The sequence below is a fragment of the Peromyscus californicus genome, unplaced genomic scaffold (assembly GCF_007827085.1).
Source record: "Peromyscus californicus insignis strain IS unplaced genomic scaffold, ASM782708v3 Scaffold_22__1_contigs__length_63687245, whole genome shotgun sequence".
In the NCBI taxonomy this organism is placed as follows: domain Eukaryota; kingdom Metazoa; phylum Chordata; class Mammalia; order Rodentia; family Cricetidae; genus Peromyscus; species Peromyscus californicus.
In genome coordinates, this window is record NW_026294525.1 from 38,248,003 (window position 1) to 38,270,009 (window position 22,007).

Here is a 22,007-nt window from a genome sequence, read left to right on the forward strand (position 1 = left end):
CCAAGAAGGCGGTCCACCCAGGGAGGAAGTGGGGAGGGTGGGGAGGAGCCTAAGGGAGGGGAGGAGCCGGAGGAAGGTGGGGAGGAGCCTAAGGGAGGGGAGGAGCCTAAGGAAGGGGAGGAGCCGAAGCAGGGCAGGGAGGGGAGGAGTCGGAGGAGGGTGGGGAGGAGCCTAAGGGAGGAGTCGGAGGAGGGTGGGGAGGAGCCTAAGGGAGGGGAGGAGCCGGGGAGGGTGGGGAGGAGCCTAAAGGAGGGGAGTTGCTGCGGGCCACCGAGTCAGGTGCACTCCGGCATGGCTTTGGCCTCTTCCGGCGGCGGGGCCGGGTTGTTGCGTTTCCTGCGGCTGGTCGGGCAGCTCAAGGTGAGCGAGCGGAAGCGGCCTGGCCGGGATGCGGCGGTTCGGGCTCTGGCTCTCCCCGCGCCGCCTCCCCTCGCTCGGCGGTGCGCGGTGCGCGGCCTGGAGGTGCCGGGAAGGAGCTGGCGGGGCCCAAGCCGACGGCCCAGGCTGGACCCGGGACTGTGCACGCTCCGAGCCCGGCGCCGCCAGCTCTGGCCCCGGCGCCTGCTCCCCAGGCCGTGGGCGATGCAGCCGAGCTACGGAGGAAGACAGAGTCGGGGGCCCTGCACATGTGCAGTGGAGACCTTCCCCTGTGGCAGTGACTTCCGGAAATGACCGTTTCTGTAACACAGTTTCAGCGTGCCCAGGTCCTCGCCTGGCAGAGGTTGTGCAGACTCCCCAACGTTCCCTGATCACCGGTTCCCTGACCCTGTGACTATTGTTCGTGAAATTCTTTAGAAGCACAGAACTTCCAGGGAAAGTGTAGACTCACATGGCCATCACATCATGATCTGAATTTAAGTCTTGAGTGGGGCAGAAATTCCTCTAATCCTTCTGTGTCAGAATTAGGTAGTCTGTCACATGTTTATGTACAAAACATGCTATTGTTTCCTTCTTCTGTGAAATGGGTTTTTAGATAGCAAAAGCCACTACTCTTGTAGTTAGGAAAAACAGAGCTTTGGCTTTGTATTTTTCCTAACTACAAAGTACTTGTTTTGAGAAGAGGTTGGTAGCTCAGGGTCTCCGCCTATTGAATGCTGGGATTCCAGGCTTAACACCAGTTTTTCTTTTATGTCTAAAAACTTTGTATGTGTCCCATAGTTATACTTCAGTAGCACAGAATGATGACTTATTGGACTTTAGTATACTTGTGAACTGCGTTTTGCTCACTCACTAGTTTGGATCACTAGTTTAATAAAGCATTAAAAAAAAAAGTAGGTTTGAAACCATGCCTTGGTGACTCTGGGCATTCCCTGGCACTTTCTTGAAGAGCACCTGTTGGTTGTGTGGTGGTTTCCAGTGGTGGTATTTGTTTAATTCCTTATCTTCTTTATTAGAGAGTCCCACGGACAGGCTGGGTATACAGAAATGTGGAAAAGCCAGAAAGCGTGTCAGATCACATGTACCGGATGGCAGTTATGGCTATGGTGACCAGAGACGACCATCTTAATAAGGATCGGTAAGTTATTTGAACACTGATGCTTGTGAAGGTCTCAGGACCCTGTGTGAGGATTACTTCTGTTGTCAACTACAGTAGATTTTCTGTGGATAGAGTGTGCATTGGTCTCAGTGGAAACAAGTGAGAAGTTAGGGCCCTGAAGGTGAGCATGTATAAAATTGTATCTCTGCATTAGTATTTATTTTGCTTTTGAACTAGCTGCTTTTATGAATAGTGGTAACCATTTGTGAGGCCATGCTGTTGAGGTTGTATGGTAATAGGTATATAGATGCTATAAAGAGGCACCCCATTTAGTTAATCAGAAGCCTTTAAAATCAGAACCACAGGGCAAGAGTTTACATAGAAGACAGCAAATGAATTGGTATGGGCCTGATGTGGTTTCAATAAAAACCACAAAATAAGTTAGGGTAGGAAATTAGCCAGCTATTCATTTTAGTAATAGAGGGAATCCTCTGCTCTCGGTTGGTCTTCCTGGATTAGATGGCGGCTGAGTTGAGTTCTAAAGGGTTGGCACAATTGAGAAGTAGTAGAGGCTTTGCACGGAGAGAAGCTGGAATCAAAGCTCCAGTGGTAGGGAAGCAAAGTACTTTGGGAAAACAGAAGAAAGTCAGGTTGACCACAGCAAGGCATTCCCTATTGCTCTGCGGGTGGTGTGGAACATGGGGGAGTTTTGGCAAAAAAGAAATAAAAAGCACAAAACAAAAGTGAAGTCAGTTTGAGATGACTCAGTCTGACATTTGTACTGGACTAGAAAGAAACTGGAGGCAGAGAAGCCTAGGAGGCTTCGAAGACTTCGTTAATTAGTAGGACTGAAAAACAGCCCGCCCTTCCCCTTCCGGGGCACTTACCTCATTACTTGCCCCTGTGGTTCTGACGGTTATTATCGTAGACTAATAATCATAGCCATGTGTTAAATGACCAGTATGGAGCAAGAGCATGATTTATCAAATGTAAATCATGTATCTCCTTTATGAAGTACTCCTCCACACCCTTTTAGTGCTGCTGGACATCAAACTCAGGGCCTTGTGAATGGTAGGCCAGTACTCTACGGGCTGTATCTCCCTGTTACTCATTTTACATGATAAAATGAAGGGTGATGATAGGAAGCATTTTAAATTAAGTAAGTAATTTGGTAAACTTCCTGTAGCTAGTAAGGTCAGTAGCCAAATTCAGAGCCCTATCTGTTCAGCTGCAGCCATTATCCTATATGTAGATCATTTTGGCACTAGGACATTGGAGGAAATGATCGATTCTAAATTTTGTGTAAGTAAAACATCTCCTGGCTTTGTCATTTGACACTAGGAACTTATTAAAGTGAGAATTATGAAATCAACCATTAAAAAAAATTGAGTTTGCTCTATACTCTCAAGCATTGTGTTAAATATTCCCGAGCAGTTTTGATTCAGAACTAATGTAGGCTGGTAGAGCATAATTACTTTAGAAAATATTGTATTAAAATATTCTCTGAGTGGGGAAGAAAGAAAAAAAAAACCACATGCTTAAGTTTAAAATTAGTATAGAAAAGAAACTTGTAGTGACTGTAATTTTGTGTAATTATCCACCATTTCTCACCTGGTCAGATGTATACGCCTAGCCCTGGTTCACGATATGGCAGAATGCATCGTTGGGGACATAGCACCAGCAGATAACATCCCCAAAGAAGAAAAGCATAGGCGAGAACAGGTTGGTGCTGATCATTGGCTCTGCAAAGGACGCGAGGAAAACCTGTCGCTGAAGTGAAGAGAGGTCACCAGCAATAAGGGAAGATGGGGAAGGTCGGGGAGGTTGTGCTTAGAGTTTTAGGGCCAAGGTGTTATGATGGAGCTCATCCAATGATAGACAACTAGCTGGGTCTGTATAGAGTTTAGTACTTAATGGCTCACGTTTGGTGGGAATAGCCAGGGAAGGTCTTCAAGAGAGTCTTGAAGTAACAGTCTTCTCTCAGCCAGGGTTTCTTGGCCAGCAAAGTTGTTTTAGCTTATTCTCAGCATCGTTTTGTATAAGAATAGGGCTACATCCCTGCTCCAGCCTTGTTTGACACTGGAACAAATAGTCATGTTGGTGTCCGTTCTTGTTAGTGTACATGGAGAGATGGCATGGCTTTCATGAGAATAATACAAATAGCAGGGACTTAAGTCAGTTTGTGGAAATTATCCACCATGCCCCCCCCCCATACACTTAAACTATTTGGAGAGAAATTCTCTAAATCACAAATATATTTAGTATTATAATTACTATTTAGTAAGTTTTAAGTTAGTCCTTTAGAGGCTAGAAATTTAAAAGGTAAAAGAAAACATTTGCATTCATAGACATAAACAGCATTGATAAGATATTAAATCAAGGTCAATGGATGCTCTAAACTCAGAGCGCAGGATTACGAAGAGACATTTTTGAGGCAGAAACAGAAAAACACAGGAAGAAGGCTACCCTTATCCCTTCCTCCTTCCTCCCCTGCTCCTCGATCTTTCATTCCTTAAAGCTGAAGAGGTGATATTCAGTGCAATCGTTACTGCAAATGACTGTTTGTGTAGGCCCTTGAGAATGGTCCTAAGTTATTTATTGAGGAAGCCTTTACTGAGATGGTTTAATAGAGAAGGTGGGTTTAAGTAGCTATTTTCCGAGTTGATGGAGACTAGGCCTAAGTAGTCAGTAGGGCTTTTGTCCATGTAGAAGCAAGAAGATCCCATAAGGAAGGGGAGCTAATTTAGGTTCCAAGCCACCCTAAAATACAGGCAGGTATTCTTCTTCCCAAAGGACAGGTCCAAAATATAACCTGCGCATCATGACAGAAGGAAATATTTCTCAATATAGGTCCAGACTGTTGTGAAAAGAATTCTTAGGTTGCTTGACAGAATCCGTACAGAAAGAAAGCAATCTGCTTAAATTCTCAGTTGTAGAAAGGAATCAGCACTTGAACCAGAGGATAATGGGTAATGAAGTGTCACCTGGGTTAAGAGGATGGAGAAAAAACTCCTCGTTCGTGTAGCCCGTTGGAGGATGTTGGTTTCATTTCTGCATAAATATGGACATTAGAGTGAAAAACCATGCTGAAGATGACTGGGGCCTTAGACTGAGGAGCAGGCCTGGGGAGATATGACAGAGAGGAGAGATGCTGCCCCTCTGGAAGTGTACAAGGATTTTCTCCACAGAAGAGCATGCCAGAAACTTCTAGAAAAGAACCCCAGACACTGTAAAGGAACTGCAACCACTGGGGAGAGGAGGAAGCCTATGACTCCTCAGACAGGATAGGTCCTGATTAGTGTGGCCCAAGGGAGGGTCACTAGGTGCTGCTGTGTTCTTGCCTGCCCACCCCTGCTGATTCACAGAGGAATAAATGTCAGAGGCAGAAGGACCAGGGAAACATCTCAAGGAACATCAAGTTCTTGGCCGAGAAACCCGGGGCCTGCAGAGAGCTGGTGCGCCATTACATCTTCCTGCTGCTGATCTGGGTTTGGGCACAGGAAGGTTGGGATTCCTTATACAGATGGTGTTTATGAACAAGATTTGGCTCTCTGAGACGTGCATTAAGATAATTAAATGAAGGCTCCTTGGCCTCGGGAGAAACGTGCATAATGTGAACCAGAAGCATCATTTGCGCAGAAATTTCTTGACTGACTGGCCAGGATTTAAGCTGAAGGAGGAGGGGGCAGGGGCAGGGAGGGGACTACTTGGTGAACTGGAAGGATATTCGATAGTAAGATGAAAGGCAGAAGGAGGGCATAGAAAACAGAACTTGGGAAGGGGGGCCAAAAGCAACGCTTGTAGTCTAACCCCCTTCATCCACCATGATAACAATAACCTTTCATTATAACTCAAACTGGCCAGTGTTGCCTAACAGAGATCATGAGGATTAAGGGGCTGGACTTAGAGGCTGGGTGTAGCAGCGGCCAGCTGTATTCTTTTGCAAAGAGAGAAGCTTGTTCAAATGGAGTGCAGAGTCATGTTCTGCCCATATCTGTGAGGGGCAAAGTATCTAAAGAACTAGGTGAAAGGAGAAGAATGGGCCTTTATTATGTCTGGAAGGTAGAGAAAGTGAAAAAGTCAAAGCGAGCATTTATAAAGGACTCATGCTGAGTTTATGGGGACTGTGTGTGTGTGCATGTTCGGACCATACTACCCTCTTAGGAAGGTAGCATCTGGCAAATGAGGACATTTCAAGACCAAAGGGCTAAGTGACTTGGTTAGGGATCTTCAGCTAGTTAAGGCTAAGCTAAGGTTTAAGACCAATCTGGATCTAGAATCAGAGTGAGCCACCACACCGCTCAGCCATGTCAGGGTGTGAAGGGCATGCTTTGCCGGTGCTGGCCATGAAACCGGTACGTGAGCTTTGTGGGTCTGGTGAGAGCTGCCCTCAGTTCAGTGGAAGGAAATTCTTGGCATAGTTTGCCAGCAAAGGAAGAAGCCCGGGGTATCGCCACTCAAAATGTATGGCCGAATGACACAGTGAAAGTACAGAGATGAGGTCCTGGGTCATGACTAGGATCTTCAGTGAAGTCGCTATCATTTTTAAAGGGAGGCATGATGCTGTGGTATAAGCCATCAAACAAGGTATATTAACCGAGAGGTCGCAAAAATGTAATTCTCAGCTAGTGGTGTTATTGTGGAGGTCTTATTTAGGCAACCAAATCTCACAAGCCCTTGCCTCTACATGAAGAGCCACAGGCATTTCATAGCTGCTGAGGACAGAGGATTAGTCTTCTCCAGGGACAAGACCTCTGATAGGTGGCCCAATCCCAACAGTCAGCTCTAACACACACACACACACACACACACACACACACACACACACACACACAAAAACCATTAGATGGACTCAACAGGCTGTATCTCAACAGGCTGTATTTATATATACTTGTGTGTACACCCATAATAATTTGAGAGGGAGTGGGGGAACACAGGAGGGGTTGGGAGGGGGGGAAGCAGAGAGATAGACGTGATCCAGTACTTAACATATGTAATCCTCAAAAAATGGTTAAAAAAAAAAGTGTAATTCTCATTGTATAACAAGTCATATTGATACGTTTAGATCCAGAAAATTCTCAATTTTAAGAGGAAAGCAACGTATTTGTTGTGTTTTGTTTTTCAAAGGACACAGTAATTGTGAAGAAGCTTCTTAATAAGTCAGTATTAAGATCTCCAAAAAGCTAATTCAGTCTTCGGATGCACGCATACAAATAAAGTATCTTGCAGGAGAGAGGCGAGGGCTGCGTTTTGTTCTGCTGTGTTCGGTGCTGGGCCAGTCAGCTAAGAAGAGGCAGTAAAAAGACTCCTGTTCGAAGCAAAGTGTTTAAGCATGTCCTCCAAGAGGATTGGACTTCCAGATACCTGTACACAAGTGTCTTCTGAGGAAAAGAAAAACAAACAAGACATAATGTATTTCCGGAATAGTATAGTCAAAAGCAGTCTCTGTATGGAGACAGTTAATTTATAAATAGGCGTTTCCTCAAAGATATTGCTGAGATTTACAATAAAGAAACAAGAAGAATGCATGTGTAAAATGCATTTTATGCCACTCAGAGTGGTGTGACGCGACAGCTGTGTGACTGAGCAGGCCACCCCGGATGGCGGTGCCACTTGTAAGAGCATAGTAAATACTGCTTGCTGTAGACACACATGTATGCTGTAAGCCATATTTCCTTCCGGTGTTTTATAAATATGCACACAAATACCCAGTTTCATCTTCATTGCTTTTCTCCAACTCATTGTCTTATTTTATATAAGACCTTGCTGTTGATGCTGAAGTTGATGCGTACAGCTTATTCTTTTCAAAGAGCTGAGCCTCTGGTTAACACCAGGTTGAGTGAGAGGTAAACAGGATGAGATAATGAAGGAATATAAGGCCACTGGGAAGCCAGTTGCCCTTAAAAAATGTGCTATTTGGAAGAATGTTAGAGTGATTGAAGCCAAGGAGGAGACTGGACGGAGGGTACCGCAAGAGACTTAGAAGTATTTATAGAGTAAAGAACATCTTTTATTCTTCCCTTTTGTCCTCTCAGTCTCTTCTCTTCTCTGGAGTTTGGATAACTCAGGCTTCTTGTGGTGACAATGGTGTCTTTAGACACTGCTGGACACATTATGGAAAGGCCCTGGAGTGGCCAGGCACGAGTTGCAAGGATAGCCCTTCAAACCGTTGCTGGGGACACAGTCACTCTGACCCCACTGGTCATTGTCCTGCTCTTTGACACTATGTGTGACCATCAGAGGATAGGACAGCGCTTTCGGAAGGGCAGCCTCGAGGTCGTAAGGTCCTTTGGTGCAGGGAGGACAGCAGTGCATCCTGGGAATCCGTGAACCTCAAAAACAGTGGCACTTCTGTTATGTCAGTGGCAATGATTGACTCGCCGTATGATGCTTTTAAGTTTTTGCAATAATGGAAATAATAGAAAATGAATATAATACTTTAAGAAACCCTGGAATCTGTAAAGGCCAGCTTATCCTACTGGGAGTTGTTCTAAAGAATCTGGGTCTCTTGTTTGCCTTTTGTAGACTAGATATTGACTTCAGTGGAGGTGAATGTAATGGAATTAATGGTTTCATATTTCAGGAGGCTATGAAGCAGATAACCCAGCTGCTGCCAGAGGACCTCAGGAAGGAGCTCTATGAACTTTGGGAAGTGAGTATACATGCGGGGCTGGCTTTTTATTTATTGTGATGGAATTTATGTGGCTTATCCATGCTCTAGTTGAGTAGGTCATGTTAATAATCTCTAATTTACTGTTGTTTTGTCTCCCAGCTGCTACAGAAATTTCTCTGTGCTGGTAGACAGTTTTCTTTCTCATTGTTTTTATTTCTCTTACCACCACAGGGCCAGGTACGGCTCTTAGAACACAGTGCCTGTATTTCCGCCTGCTTTGTCCATAGCCACGTACCCATACCTGATTCTTTTATGTGTTTGCATTTATGCTCATGCGTTGTTCACTTGTGTGTAGGCACATGTGTGTATGTGTGAGTGTGGAGGCCGGAGGTCAACCTCAGCAGTCATTCCTTAGGTGTCCTGTTTTTGAGGCAGGGTCTCTCACTGACCACAGAACCTCCAGAGATTCACGTGTCTCCCTACCGTCTTTACCCTGGGATTACAAACATGTGCTACCTGGTTAGTTTTGTCACTTGGATTCTGGAGTTGAATGAAGGTCCTCTTGCTTGCAAGATAAGCTCTTTACTGACTGAGCCATCCACCCAGCTCCCATTTCTAATTCTTAAAACACGTGACTGGCACTCTTTAAACAAGGTGGATAACAGCTGAAGTCATCCTCTGGACTCCACATGGCTTTGGGGTCGTTCAGAACTGAGATTTAATCCCACCATACCGAGTTGTAGTTCTGTGACCTTGGGTGCTGTCCTTTTACTGAGTCTGTTGCCCATCTGTAAAAGAACAGTGAAGCCAGGTGGTGGTGGCGAACGCCTTTGATCCCAGCACTCAGGAGGCAGAGGCTACAAAGTGAGTTTCAGGACAGCCGGAGCTGTTACACAGAGAAACTCTGTCTCAGGAAACAAACAACAAGCAAACAAACAAATAAGAACAGAGTGAAATCAAGGTGAAAGGCCGAGCATGGGCCCACCCAAGGCAAGGGCTCTCTCCTTGGGATCGTTCCTCGCTGTGGCCAACAAGGCTGAAAAGAAAGGACAGGAAGAGTAGAAAGTTAACAGAAAATGTTTTCTGTCCTTCCTTCTTTTTTCTAGTGTTTTCCTCCGTCCAGAGCACAATGCCTCTCCTTGATGGAGCCCCTCAACCTGATCCCTTTCCTGCTCTTGGACAGCCCCATCTTCATCCTTCCCACCTGCCCTAGGCCAATTCTCCATCCCCGTCCAATCCCCCTCATTTCCCATCACCTCCCCCTCATTTCCCATCCAATCCCTCTCCTATGCCTCTGCCCTCAGAATCACATTGCACTTACCCGGGCCCCTACCCTGCTCTGCCTCTCCTATGAAGTCCCTTCCTGCCACCGCCTGTGCTCAGTCAGATTGTCACTAGAAAATGGGACGTTCCTGGGACGGAAACCTTGAACTTTCCCTAGACACTCTGTGTTCTGCAGCATCAGGTCTGCTAGTACCCTGTTATTGCAGTGGGTTAGCCCAAAGATGGAATGAAGTAAGCCTTTCAAGGCAGTGGGGTGTATCCCAGAGGGCAGAGACTTGAACCTGCACACCCACAGGCAAGTTACTTCCCTCTGGTTAGTCTGTTTTTCTTCTAGGGAATGAGAATCCTGCACGGGGGGCCACCTGCTCATTACAGTGAAGAAGCCCAACCTACTTAGAAAACTAGGTTTTAAAAACCTTGGTCTGCTCCCCGGGTATCTGTAAGCAGGATTGAACCTCAACCGCCACGAGACTTTTAGAGTCAGTCCTTCATCCCTCATAGTATGAAAGTGAATTTCTCTAATGGAGAAACCTTCCTATGTTTGACTGGTGAATGCTGCCTTAGGCTCTCTACCAGGGGCATGCTACAGTATGCAGTACCTGTATTAGTGTTCTAAAATAAGGAAAGGCTGGAATCTGCTGAGAGACCGTGGGCCTTGAGTAATTACCTTGTGAGGAGAATTCAGTCTAGGATGGCATGCATGGCATCTAGTGTGGCTGATGTTTTCCTGTGTCCCACCTGGCCCATGGTCAGGACAAATCTCTCTCACCCGCCAGTCCTGCAGCCGCTTGGACCCAAGTAAAACACACATTATTAATATTAATTAAAACTGCTTGGCCATTAGCTCAGGCCTACCACTGATTAGCTCTTACATGTAAACTAACCCATAACTCTTATTTATGTGTAGCCATGTGGCTTGGTACCTTTTCTCAGTTCTGCCTTCACATCTTGTTTCCTCTTTGTCTGGCTGGTGACTCCTGACTCAGCCTTCCTGTTCCCAGAATTCTCCTCTCTGCTTATCCCGCCTATACTATACTTCCTGCCTAGCTACTGGCCAATCAGCATTTTATTTATTAACCAATCAGAGCAACACATTCACAACATACAGAGCGATATTCACAACAATCTAGCCTGTAGCTGGTATCTGTTACAGTAAACCAGGGTTTCTTTGGGGAATAGTGGTCCGTGTCTTAAAGCATATACTTTCAAGTAGCATTTGGAGTATGCTCTGTAAGGTGGGGTAACAGTAGAGCAAGGTTGCACAGCACACATTGCAGAGAAAAGAAGAGACATGGGTTTATGGATTGAATTCCATCATCTCTTAAGGACAAAACAGTCCCAGAATTTGGGAAGCTTTATAAGAGTGTGCCTGCCTTTGCCTCTTACTTGTTCTAAACCAGTGGCAGCATCTATAGAACTGTTTTAGTCACCAGCAACTGACTGAAAATTTTACTGAGAAATCTACAGTTTTAAAGTAGTATCTTCCAGTAAAATATTGCAGTCACTTACTTACTCTCTACTGCGTCTCATCCCTTGGATCTCTGGTACATTCTTTCTTGATCTTCCTTCCTTCCTTCCTTCCTTCCTTCCTTCCTTCCTTCCTTCCCTTTCTTCCTTCTTTCCTTCCTTCCTTATTTATTTATTTGGTTGTTTATCTGTGTGTATGTGTGTGTCTGTAAGTAATGGTGTATGTACGCCTGTTCATGCAAGTGCAGAGGCCAGAGGAGAATGCTGTGTGTCATGCTCTGTCACTTTCCACCTTATTCCCTTGAGACAGGGTCTCTCACTGACCTGGAGCTACACTGGCAGCCAGTAGGCCCCAGACTTCCTCCTGTCTCCATCCTGTGTCAGCACTGGGATTACAGACGTGGTGCATTCAGCCACAGCCATGACATGCTTTTTATGTGAGTTCTTCTAGGGTTCAAGTTCAGATCCTCCTGTGTGAGCAGCAAACACCTCTTATCCCCTGAACCGTCTCCCCAGCATCTCGTTCCTGGTTTTCTCTGTACCTTTCTGGCTGTTTCTTTGGAGTTTCAGCAAATGTTCCTCTTCCTTAGCCCATCTTCAGACCTTGTGTCCCGTCCCCCGACCCCCATCCCATGTGTCGTCGTCCCCCCCCCCCCCCCCCCCGCACCGGGTTCATGGACTCTTTCCTCTCTGCAGCCTGTTGGACTCACTCATCACCTGCTGCTTCTCCCTGTAACCTCTAGAACAGTCTTTCTCTTATGCACCATACTCGAAAACAAGAGCCTAAAACACAGGCCCACCTGCATGTGCACAGGACTCCCAGCTTCTAAGGTCCATGTTTATGCTCATTTTTTTTTCCCTTTGTACTTTTAACAAAATCTTTGTGTGTGTGTGTGTGTGAAAAATGAGTCATTCAAAGCCTTGCAAAACCAATGGATAGCATAATTAGTTGCTAGAAGGGTGGTATCCCTGTAACTTTCACCCAGATCTATACTTGGATCTTGGTTCTTTACTCTAGATACCTGTGTGTGTTCCTGATCCAAAGGTGTCTTCTCCGCACACCGCCCCTGCCCCCCGTGGTAACCACTACCCTGATTTTCATGGAAATCATTTGGATGCCATCTTCATATTATCATTCATCTTTGGATCTTGTACTTTAATCTTGTGTATAATTTTTCAACTTAATTTGTCCTTCAGGTCTCTTTGAGTCTATAGTATCTCCCTTCATTCATTTCATTTTCTTTCAAGTTATCTGTTGAGGATTCTAAACTATTTGGCCAGGAATGGAGTCCGGAAAGCCTGGGTTTGCCAGCTGCATACTTGTTGTTGAGGTCTTCTGTTATTGGATACAGGTTGGCAGCTAATCACACTCAGGCTGGATCTTTTTGACAAAACTGTTGGTGGGTGTTGTGATCATTCAAGAGGTACACAGAGTCGTGTGAGGAGAATTCTGGATGCTTGTGAGGAAACTCCAAGAAAATAGGACAAGAGTTGTGTGACCTCGGTTTCTTTCAAAACACAGAATTGTTCTTGGAATGTGTTTTCTGCCCCATTCAGGTGTAGCCAAAGGAGTGAGTTTGCTTCAGATTACTCATTACAACTCGCTATTGTTATTTGTTTATAGGCCTCTATGGAAAAACACGTTTTTGCCACGTGTGACCTGTCCTTGTGATTGGATACTTTGCTCGGATGACTCAGAGTATAAATTGTCCGAGAGAAAAGTTGGCTATTGCATGAGACTTTGGTCCGCCTCATTTATGGGCTCCGTTCTCCCAGGTCCTACCGCCTCTAGAGTAGTGACAATATATAATAATTGCTTTCTCTTTATGCTTGTATAAACCTCGGACATTGCAGGAAGGTAGTATTCTAATGTTTTTTTACTTTGTAGCTTATATATATATTGTGCTTGCCCTTCAACTCTTTGGTTGCATTTCCTACAGGAAAGGTGAGAAGATCTGATTGAATGTGAGGACTTCCTTAACAGCAGGAATGGCCTTGTGTCAACCTCGTGCCTAGCGCATGCCACCCAGACTGTCCTTATGTCAACTCCTGAAGAATTTGCTTGAGTCTACTCTGTAGTTGAGTCTTCGGAAGGGCTCCTAGAGCAGTCTTCCCTAACTTCTTGCATTTGACTCAGCTTCTCTGTATGTTTTTATCCATAAAATTCAATTTTCCTAGATATATGAAGTCCCTAGCTCACAGTTTCTTTTCTTTTTTTTTTTTTTTTTTTGGAGGGGGGGAGGTTTTGAGACAGGGTTTCTCGGTGTAGCTTTGCACCTTTCCTGGAACTCACTCTGTAGACCAGGTTGACCTTGAACTCACAGAGATCTGCCTGCCTCTGCTTCCCAAGTGCTGGGACTAAAGGCGTGCCCTACCACCGCCCAGCTCTTTTCTTGAATGTCTTTAAGTATATTTCTCTCATTTCTGCTAACATAAAACATTTCTGTCAAAGTCTAATCCTCATTTTCTTTTCATTCTATGCCAGAGTCTAGTTCTTATATAGGAGTCCAAGGAATTTCTTTTCTGTCTGGCAATTTTTATCAGAATATATCTTTGTATTGATCATCCTGAGTTAATTTCCTTGGGTATTTAGTCTGTTCTTTCAACATACTTTAGGGGGAAAAAGTAATTGCAAAGAAGTTTTATTGATGTCTGATTTTTCTTTCTTTTCTTTTCTACTACTTCTATATGATTCTGTCAGTTCTTTTTTTTTTTTGCCAACTGCCAATGTTCGTCAACGTCTCCAAAACACTTTGCATTTTAATTTTGAAACTGTTCATTTTTAAACTCCATTTTTGTTTTTATTTCCATTAGACACATTTACCATGCTCGGTTGCTCTGCAATTCCACATCGCTTAGATTTCTTTCTAAAATAAGCTTTTTCTCTAGGTTGTTTTTTAATGTCACATTGTGTGTGTGTGTGTGTGTGTGTGTGTGTGTGTGTGTGTGTCTGTCTGTCTGTCTGTCTTTTAGTTCTTTGGGGGCAGTTTGTGGTAGGTTTGATCTATTTTTAAATCCGAGTGTCTCTCTGACGTGAATGTGGGGTGTGTTACTGTTCTTCCTATTCTGTCGTCTAAGTGTGTGTGGGATCTGATCACTGTGCTTTTCTGTTGCTCAGCTTCATTTGAAATTGTATTTCCTGAACTGTTCGTCCTTAGCCTCTTCTCTTTCCTCCTCTGTCCCAGGGCTCTCATGTGTGATGTTAGCAACTGCTCTCAGTAATTCTTTAAATGTCAGAATACCTCTCACCCTGAGAGCGTGGTCTGGAGTGTTCTTTACCCAACTCTGACTTAAAAAAAGATTACTAAATTTATTGATTGTCCCCGTGCATGTGTGCACACGCACGTGTGACACAGCACATATGTGAATGTCAGAGAACAACTTATGGCTGTCGGTTTATTCTTTCCGCCATTTGTGTTCCAGTGATCCAGTTCAGGTCATCAGGCTTAGTGGCGAACACCTTTACCTGCTGACTGCTGAGGCATCTCACCAAGCCCCCGCCTTTTTTACTGAAAGATAAAATCAGAGAAGGTCTTTACAATGAATTACTTAAGGGGAAAATCCAACAAATTGCTTGCCTTTTTAAAATATTCTGTAAATGCATTAGGATTCTCTGTGCAGTCTGTTGCATTGGTTTGCTTCCTGTTTTATGTGATAAACATCATGAGCAAGAGCAAGTTGGGGAAGACAAGAGTTTATTTGGCTTAACATGTTCTAGTAATAGTTCATCACTGAGGGAAGTCAGGACAATAATGGCTGCTAGAGCAGAGGCAGGAACCACAGAGGAACACTGCTTACTGACTGAATTGCTCTGCTTCCTTGTGCAGCCCAGGACCATCCATCTGCCCAGGGGTGGCACCACCCTCAGCGGGACTGAGCCCTCTCACATCCATCATTAATAAAGAAAATGCCCCAACAGACATGCCCACAGGCCATTCTGATGGAGTCCCTCTCCCCAGGTGGCCCTAGTTTTGTGTCAAGCTGATAAAAACTGGCCAGCAAAATAATATACTATATTTCCTAACACTCTTAAAGTTTTTTTTTTTTTCTCACTTTGAGCAGAAAAGAAATTCTACTTTGCTTGGCTTGGAATCTTCAGTTTCCTTTGGCTAAACCGTGAACTTGAATTTATTTAATATAACTATATAACTATGAATATGAATGAACGCTTAAATAAAATGTAATTTTTTAAAAGTGCCTTTGAGATAAAGCAATATAGATTAGGCTTCATGTTTTTTTTTTTTTTTTTTTTTTTTTTTTTTTTTTGTTTTTTTTTTTTGGTTTTTCGAGACAGGGTTTCTCTGTGTAGCTTTGCGCCTTTCCTGGAACTCACTTGGTAGTCCAGGCTGGCCTCGAACTCACAGAGATCCGCCTGGCTCTGCCTCCCGAGTGCTGGGATTAAAGGCGTGCGCCACCACCACCCGGCTAGGCTTCATGTTTAAATGATTCCCCAGGTGTAAAATTCAGCTCGTACCAAATTCAAATGGCTGCCTTTATGAGAATCAGGCTTTGAATACATCCAAAGAAACCTTTCGGTGATGTGTATCATGTCTCACTGCCAAGAAAGCATGACAGGCTTATTACCTGAACACAGCTGGGTGGAATTACAAATGAGAATTCTTCGGGAAACCAGCCGGGATTACTTTGGTCTTAATAGAAGAGTGTTCTGCGCAGCATTACTTGGAACTTGCGGCAGGTGATAGGTTCTGCTCTGAGAAGGAAGCCCCCTGGAACTCCCTGTGTCACTCAGGAGGGGAGGGACAGTGGGAAGAGAAAAGGTAAAAATGCTCCTCTCCTCCCACCACATTCACCGTCTCCTGCCACCAACCCACACATACAGTAGTGTGTAAAATTCCTTGATGCTTTCTAATGTCCCTAGTAGTTATAACCCAGAGAGACCTAACTAATTACTTGAGGTGGATCACAAGGACAAAGATTTCCAGGTAAACTTGTAATGAAAAGTAATTAGCAAAGCTATTAATTAGCTTAGAGGAAGAGGTAGTCTGAGGTGAAATGAGGAGAGATTGCAAACTTTGAGAAGTCTAAGATTTAAAAAAAAAGTCTTGAGGTTAACTAGCTCTAATCTACTCAACTCAAGTGGACCAAAGAGTCTGGTCTTGGGGCTGGGGAGATAGTGCAGATTATAATATGTTTATGAGGACTTGAGTTTGATCCCCAGAGCATGTTAGAGAAGAGGGAGGGAGGAAGGGAGAGAGGGAGGGAGGAAGGAAGGGAAGGAAGGAGGGTCAGAGGGTGGGTGGGAGAGGAATGGAGGGCAGGCAGGCAGGCAGGCAGACTAAAAGAAGTAAAGAGGAATGTGCATGCAATCTCAAGTCCACAGAGGCAGAGACAGGCAGATCCCTGGGCCTTCTAGTCTACACAGCAAACCACAGGCTGATGAGAGATCCTGTCTCTGTCTCAAACAAGATGGATGGCAATTACAAACATGTTTATCTGCACACACGTGGACACACATACACATACATTTTTTTTAAAAGAATGTTGGTCTTGAAACCAAGACAGGAAGAGAAGAATTTGGAAGTGTCTATGATGTGTTCATCTTAGAGACTTCCAGTGCATTGGGTGGTGTTTGTGGAGTGTTTTATCTTGCATGGAGTCATGGAGTCCTGGTGCTAAACTGTGCCCTTAAGTCAAGAGTCTCTTCTTATCTGTACACAGTGGAGAAATGCTGTTGGTGCTGAATATTCATTCCCTACACTGTGATTCTGACTCCAGGTACCCAAATAGGAAATTCCCTAGAATCGCCGCCAGGCAGCCTAACCATGCCCTTTACATGTGCCTTTCCTTAGGAGTATGAGACCCAATCTAGTGCAGAAGCCAGATTCGTGAAACAGCTGGACCAGTGTGAGATGATCTTGCAGGCATCAGAATATGAAGACATGGAGAACAAACCCGGGAGGCTCCAAGACTTCTATGATTCCACAGCAGGTATTCATGCTCGTAAGCATTGTTGGTTGGTTGGTTGGTTGGTTGGTTGGTTGGTTGGTTGGTTGGTTGGTTGGTTTAGTTAGGCATAATCTTAGTGTGAGGACTGATGGTCTGTTATTGAGCCCCATGGTGGTTCCCTCTTCTGATCTTTTAAGTAGAACATCTGAAAAGAAAATGGTAATGGCGGGATGGCTAGTTGAGATGCCGGTGGCACTCAGGGACACTGCCACTTCGAGCACCGTGTTCACATTCTGCTTCTGCCGCCTGCCAGATATCTTAATATCTGATGTCTTGATAGCTCTTGATATCTCGGAGCCTGTGCCTCATCTGAAAAATAGGAACCAAACTCCTTTCTGAAGTCCTAAATTGGTTTTCAGAGGGAGATAATGCATGTAAAAGGGCTCTGATCTGTTAGGACTTTAGAGTTGTAAGACTGGGGTAGAAATAGTGAATGACTTAAAATAGGTCTTCCGCCTCCTCCACCAGGGGGATGTCTCCCTCATTTTAGCACCTCACAGCACAGCCCTGGACTCATGAAGCGTGGGTTTGAATCTCGCTTATGCCACATTTAACTGTAAATCTCTAATAAACCCCTTAGGCCCTCTGAATCTTTGTTTCCTTTTCTCTATAATGGAGATACTTGAGCTTGCTGTTGTACATGCTTGTAACCCCTGCCGCTCAGCAGGTAGGTGCGGAAGGGTTGATTTGGAGGATAGTCTCAGCTATATAGTTAAACTCTATTTTCAGAAACAAGAGCCAGGGAGGTAGTTCAGTAGTGGAGCATTTGCCTGGCATGTGTAAGGCCCTAGATTCAGTCATCCAGTCTAGCATGGGGACATTAATAGGACCTACATTATGGGCTTGTGTGAGGATGCAGGAGGACATTGTGTGGCCTGCCTAACGCAGTACCTGTACTGTTCGCTGTCTTTATTTTAATCGTTTACAAGGCAAGCCGCCATGTGTCAGAGCAAGGACCCACGACCACTGTTAGAGATGGATGTTCTATGGCTGCTTCAGCTATGACTCCCCATCCATTTCCTGGGAGCCCTGTAAGATCAGCCCAGTCTCTGTTTCCCCCGAGAGTGCTGCAAAGGCTGGCCTTGCTCTGACCTGCCACAACTTTTGTGTGGCCCCACCAAACCCATGGAAGTCCTGGCTCACAGACTAATACCCAAAGTCCTGTTTGCACGAGAACGAAGCAGTTGCCAGTCTCTTTTTCTCCTTTTCCACCTCCGATTCCTCTGCTCTGGATGGGGCTCTCAGTTTACACTGGACTGTTACTGTGACCTCCCTTGTAGACACGGGCATCATCAGCTCCTCTATTGGAGGGTGGGGCAGGAAAGAGTGGAGTGGGGATCAAACTTGGGGCCTTGTGCATGCCGGGCAACTGTTCTGCCCCAGAGCTGTGCCCCTAGGCTGATAACTTCCTTTTAAAAACACATGGCTTTCCTCTTTCTAAAACAAAATCCTGACACTTTTGACTGACCAAAAATGCCCTAGGACCTACTGCTACCCGTGTTTCCGGCGTCCTTTCCTGATCTTCCCTGTGAGAATTCACTGTTCCCTTTTTGCTCAGTCTACACTTGGTCTCGGTTTGCTACAACCTTGCAGTCTCCCTCCGGCTCTCTCCTTCTGTTAGCTTCAGTGACTGTAAAAAACGCCGGAGATGACCAGCGGACAGTGAGGAAGGTTGGTTTGGGCTCATGGTTGTAGAAGCTGTAGTTTGTGATCACTTAACCGCATTACTTTCGATGGTGGCGCATCATGGGTGGGTATATGCTGGAGTACACCTGTTTACCTCATGACCAGGACCTGAGAAACAGCAGAGGCTGAGCCCTGCCCGCCTTCTCCTTCAAGGACACAAACTTGGAACTCCACCTCTTCTTTAGGGATTGTCTGAGTTTCTTTTCCCAATATCATAGCAGTAGGATGAAGTGGTTATAACAGAAGCCACAACGCCTGGAATGTTTCCTGTCTCTCATTTTACTTTCATGGTTTGCTGGCCCATGTTCTAAGTGACAATTGGGTTCCCAGTAGCATATTTCACCAATAATTTAAAATATAGGCATGTTGGTGCCATCTTTGCACTTTACAGGTAACTATCGTCCATTGTAATATATTCACAGTGGAAAAACAGAAAGTGAAATACAAGCAGAATAGTAAAAAATATGAGTGAAGGGTTGTCTAGTTCACAGCCTATGTTTTGCCGAGAAAGAAGCTTCCGCCTGGGAAGACAGTGACTTGTCGACAGCCGAGCCGAAGTTAAAATTCACCTTGTTCACACTTCAGCCGCTGCTTCCATTAAAAAGCTCGTAAATCACTATAATGCGGCCAATTGGAGAAGTGGCGTCTCCTTAACTCAGTGACAGATGCGTAAGGACAGGACTTGTTCCTGAGTCCATATATGTAAGAACAAAGATAAAACCAGGGCTAGCCAGCCAGGGATGCAGGAGGGGTTGGAGGAAGGGAAGGGAAAATGATGTAATTATACTTTCATTTTTTTAAAAATTAAAAATTATTAATAAAAAGGGTTTCATCGAAGTCAACTGCATTTATTACCATTTGAATTTTTTTATCACATTTATTTATTTGGTAGCACACGGGAGCGTGTCATAGCCTGTGTGGAGGTGAAAGGACAACTGTCAGGAGCTGGTTCTCCCCGTCCACGGCGCGGGTTCAGAAGTAGATCTCAGGTGGACAGACTTGGCGGCAAGCTCCCTGTCCCACAGAGTCGTCACACCAGCCCGAGTACAGCAGCTTTGAAGGGGACCTCAGGCTCTAGCTTTGGCTTTTTTCTCTAATTCACATCTCAGCTCTGTGCTCTTTTTTCTGTCTTGCTTTCTGAACCCTTGTTGGGGGGCAGCCGAGTCGGTGACTGTCAGGGTGGGTGACACATGGAAGGTAGTGGGAGATGAAACTTGAGAAATGGCTTTGGAGCCAAGGTTCTGAGGGACTCGTGGGTCACGTGTAGTCAGTACTGGTTAGCTGGGCAACTATGCTAGGTATCAGTAATGATTTATAATAGATGAGGGTGTGGTTACTGTCCTGAGTGGAAGCCTGGCCGAGGGGGGGGGGGGGGCGGCGGGAGGATCAGGGACAATGGCAGACATCAGCTACTTAAGATGTTAACCAGAGGGACATTTATATTCTTTGTGCCCTGGTCTTCCTGCAGACCATTTTCTTTTCTTTTTTTTTTTTCAAGATGGTTTCTCTGTGTAGTCGTGACTGTCCTGGAACTCTGGTCTGTAGACCAGGTTGACCTCGAACGCAGAGATCCTCTGCCTTCTTAGTGCTGGGATTAAAGGCGGGCACCAGCCCCACCCAGCAGGCCATTTTCTATGTAGGTACTGGGTCCCCTTAATTCATTTCAGTTTTGGAAGAAAGAGATGGATCTGCCCTTTGGGCTCTCACTCCCGAGCTTCCCGTGTCCCTGGGAGAGGCACTCAGGGGCTGTCTGGTGCTCTTCCCTCTAGTTCTGCCTAACCGATGATTCTCTGCCTGATTCTCATCCTTGCACCCTGGCTGAAGTGGTCTCCTTTACCCTTTCCGGGGACCCAGAATCTCTTGCTTTCAGGTATAGCCGAGTTCGTAGAAGAGAGCCCCTGATAGCCCTGGGGTCAAATGGAAGAAATGGTGTCTTTTCTTGTCAATATAGAAATGTCTTTTTCCCCCCAGGAAAGTTCAGTCACCCTGAGATAGTCCAGCTTGTTTCTGAACTGGAGGCAGAAAGGAATGCCAGCATACTCACAGCGGCCGCAGAGCCGGGCTCCTGAGCGCGTCTCCCTGTTCTGCTCCACCACTTCCTCCTCTGCTTCATGGGCATGTGTTTGTCTGAGGATTTCCCAAGATGGAAGTCTATTTTCTATTGCCTGGACTTGAACAAGAATTGTGATAGAATCCAGGCAAAGCTACCAAACCGGAAGTGGTCAGGACGATGCCATGGATGAAGACTTGGGAGGAAGATGCCTATTCTGTGAATGAAATAAATGTTAAACACTCCAAACTTTGGCTTCTGTTTTGGATGTCTTCAGTTACCTTATTCGGGCTTGCTTGTTGGCCTATGTTCTTGATGAGCAGATTCGTTGGCAGGTAGAACATTTAATTATAATCACTTTTGAGAACAGATTATTCTTCGGGTGCAGCAGTGAGTTACTCCTGTGCATGTTAGTCCTGTATCCTCACCCAGGTGAGATGCTCTTCCCACACGGTCCCTTTTTTGAGGCCAGGTTTCACTCTGGCTGGTCCAGGCCCTCTTACATCCTCCTCCTTCCCAAGTAACTAGCATTACAGGCATGTGGCATCTGCCCTCTTTCCCAGTGCTTTATCATCTGAGGATGTAAATTAGGGCATAATATTTCCAATGCTGTAGCTAGAGTTTTCCTGCCTGGCCCACAGTCAGGACAATTCTCTGTCACCCGCCAGTCCCACAGCTGCTCAGACCCAACCAAGTAAACATAGAGACTTATATTGCTTACAAACTGTATGGCCGTGCCAGGCTTCTTGCTAACTGTTCTTATATCTTAAATTAATCCATTTCTATAAATCTATACCGTGGCTCGTGGCATCTTCACATGCTGCTTGTCATGGCAGCGGCTGGCAGTGTCTCTCTCCGCCTTCCACTTCCCAGAATTCTCCTCTCTGTTAGTCCCACCTATACTTCTTGCCTGGCCACTGGCCAATCAGTGTTTTATTTATTGACCAATCAGAGCAATTTGACATACAGACCATCCCACAGCACAATGCCCAGTGTGTGTCCTCCCCTTTTTTCTTTATGATGTAATATCTTGGTTATAATAACAAGTTATGAATGGGTGACAAAGAGCGTTGCTGGAGTCAATGCCTTAAAAGTAGGTATCTGCCTGCCAACTTCATATCTCCCTTTACTTCTCTTTGGTGGGAATAATAATCCCTTCCACATGCCTTTAGTTGTGTACGCCATCAAAAAGTGTGGAAAAGATGGCCGTCCATGCAAACCTACTTGATAATTCAGCATGAGCAATGAGGCCTGTCCCTTTAATGGAAATGTCATCTTCCAATGGAAGGAGACCTTTGAGACTGGTGTGGAATATTCTAAGCCGTGTTTCTCTGGAAACTCTTTGCAGTAGCCATGGATACCCAGTCTGCAGGAAGCAAGATGCATGATATCTGCAAAAGCAACACATGCGAAGGTATATCTCCTGGGTCGATAGGTAAAGAGTGTGAAAATGTTATTTTTGA

At 45.2% G+C, this 22,007-nt stretch overlaps 1 protein-coding gene across 1 annotated transcript; it reads left to right on the forward strand.

The window, feature by feature from the left end:
• Positions 1-226: 226 nt before the first annotated feature.
• Positions 227-20,793, forward strand: Hddc2 (HD domain containing 2). Its single transcript, XM_052751293.1, has 6 exons — positions 227-360; positions 1,395-1,516; positions 3,097-3,199; positions 8,061-8,129; positions 16,652-16,790; positions 20,466-20,793. Exons 1-6 carry the CDS (start codon positions 292-294, stop codon positions 20,561-20,563), a joined length of 600 nt encoding a protein of 199 aa, XP_052607253.1. The 5' UTR covers positions 227-291; the 3' UTR covers positions 20,564-20,793.
• Positions 20,794-22,007: the final 1,214 nt, after the last annotated feature.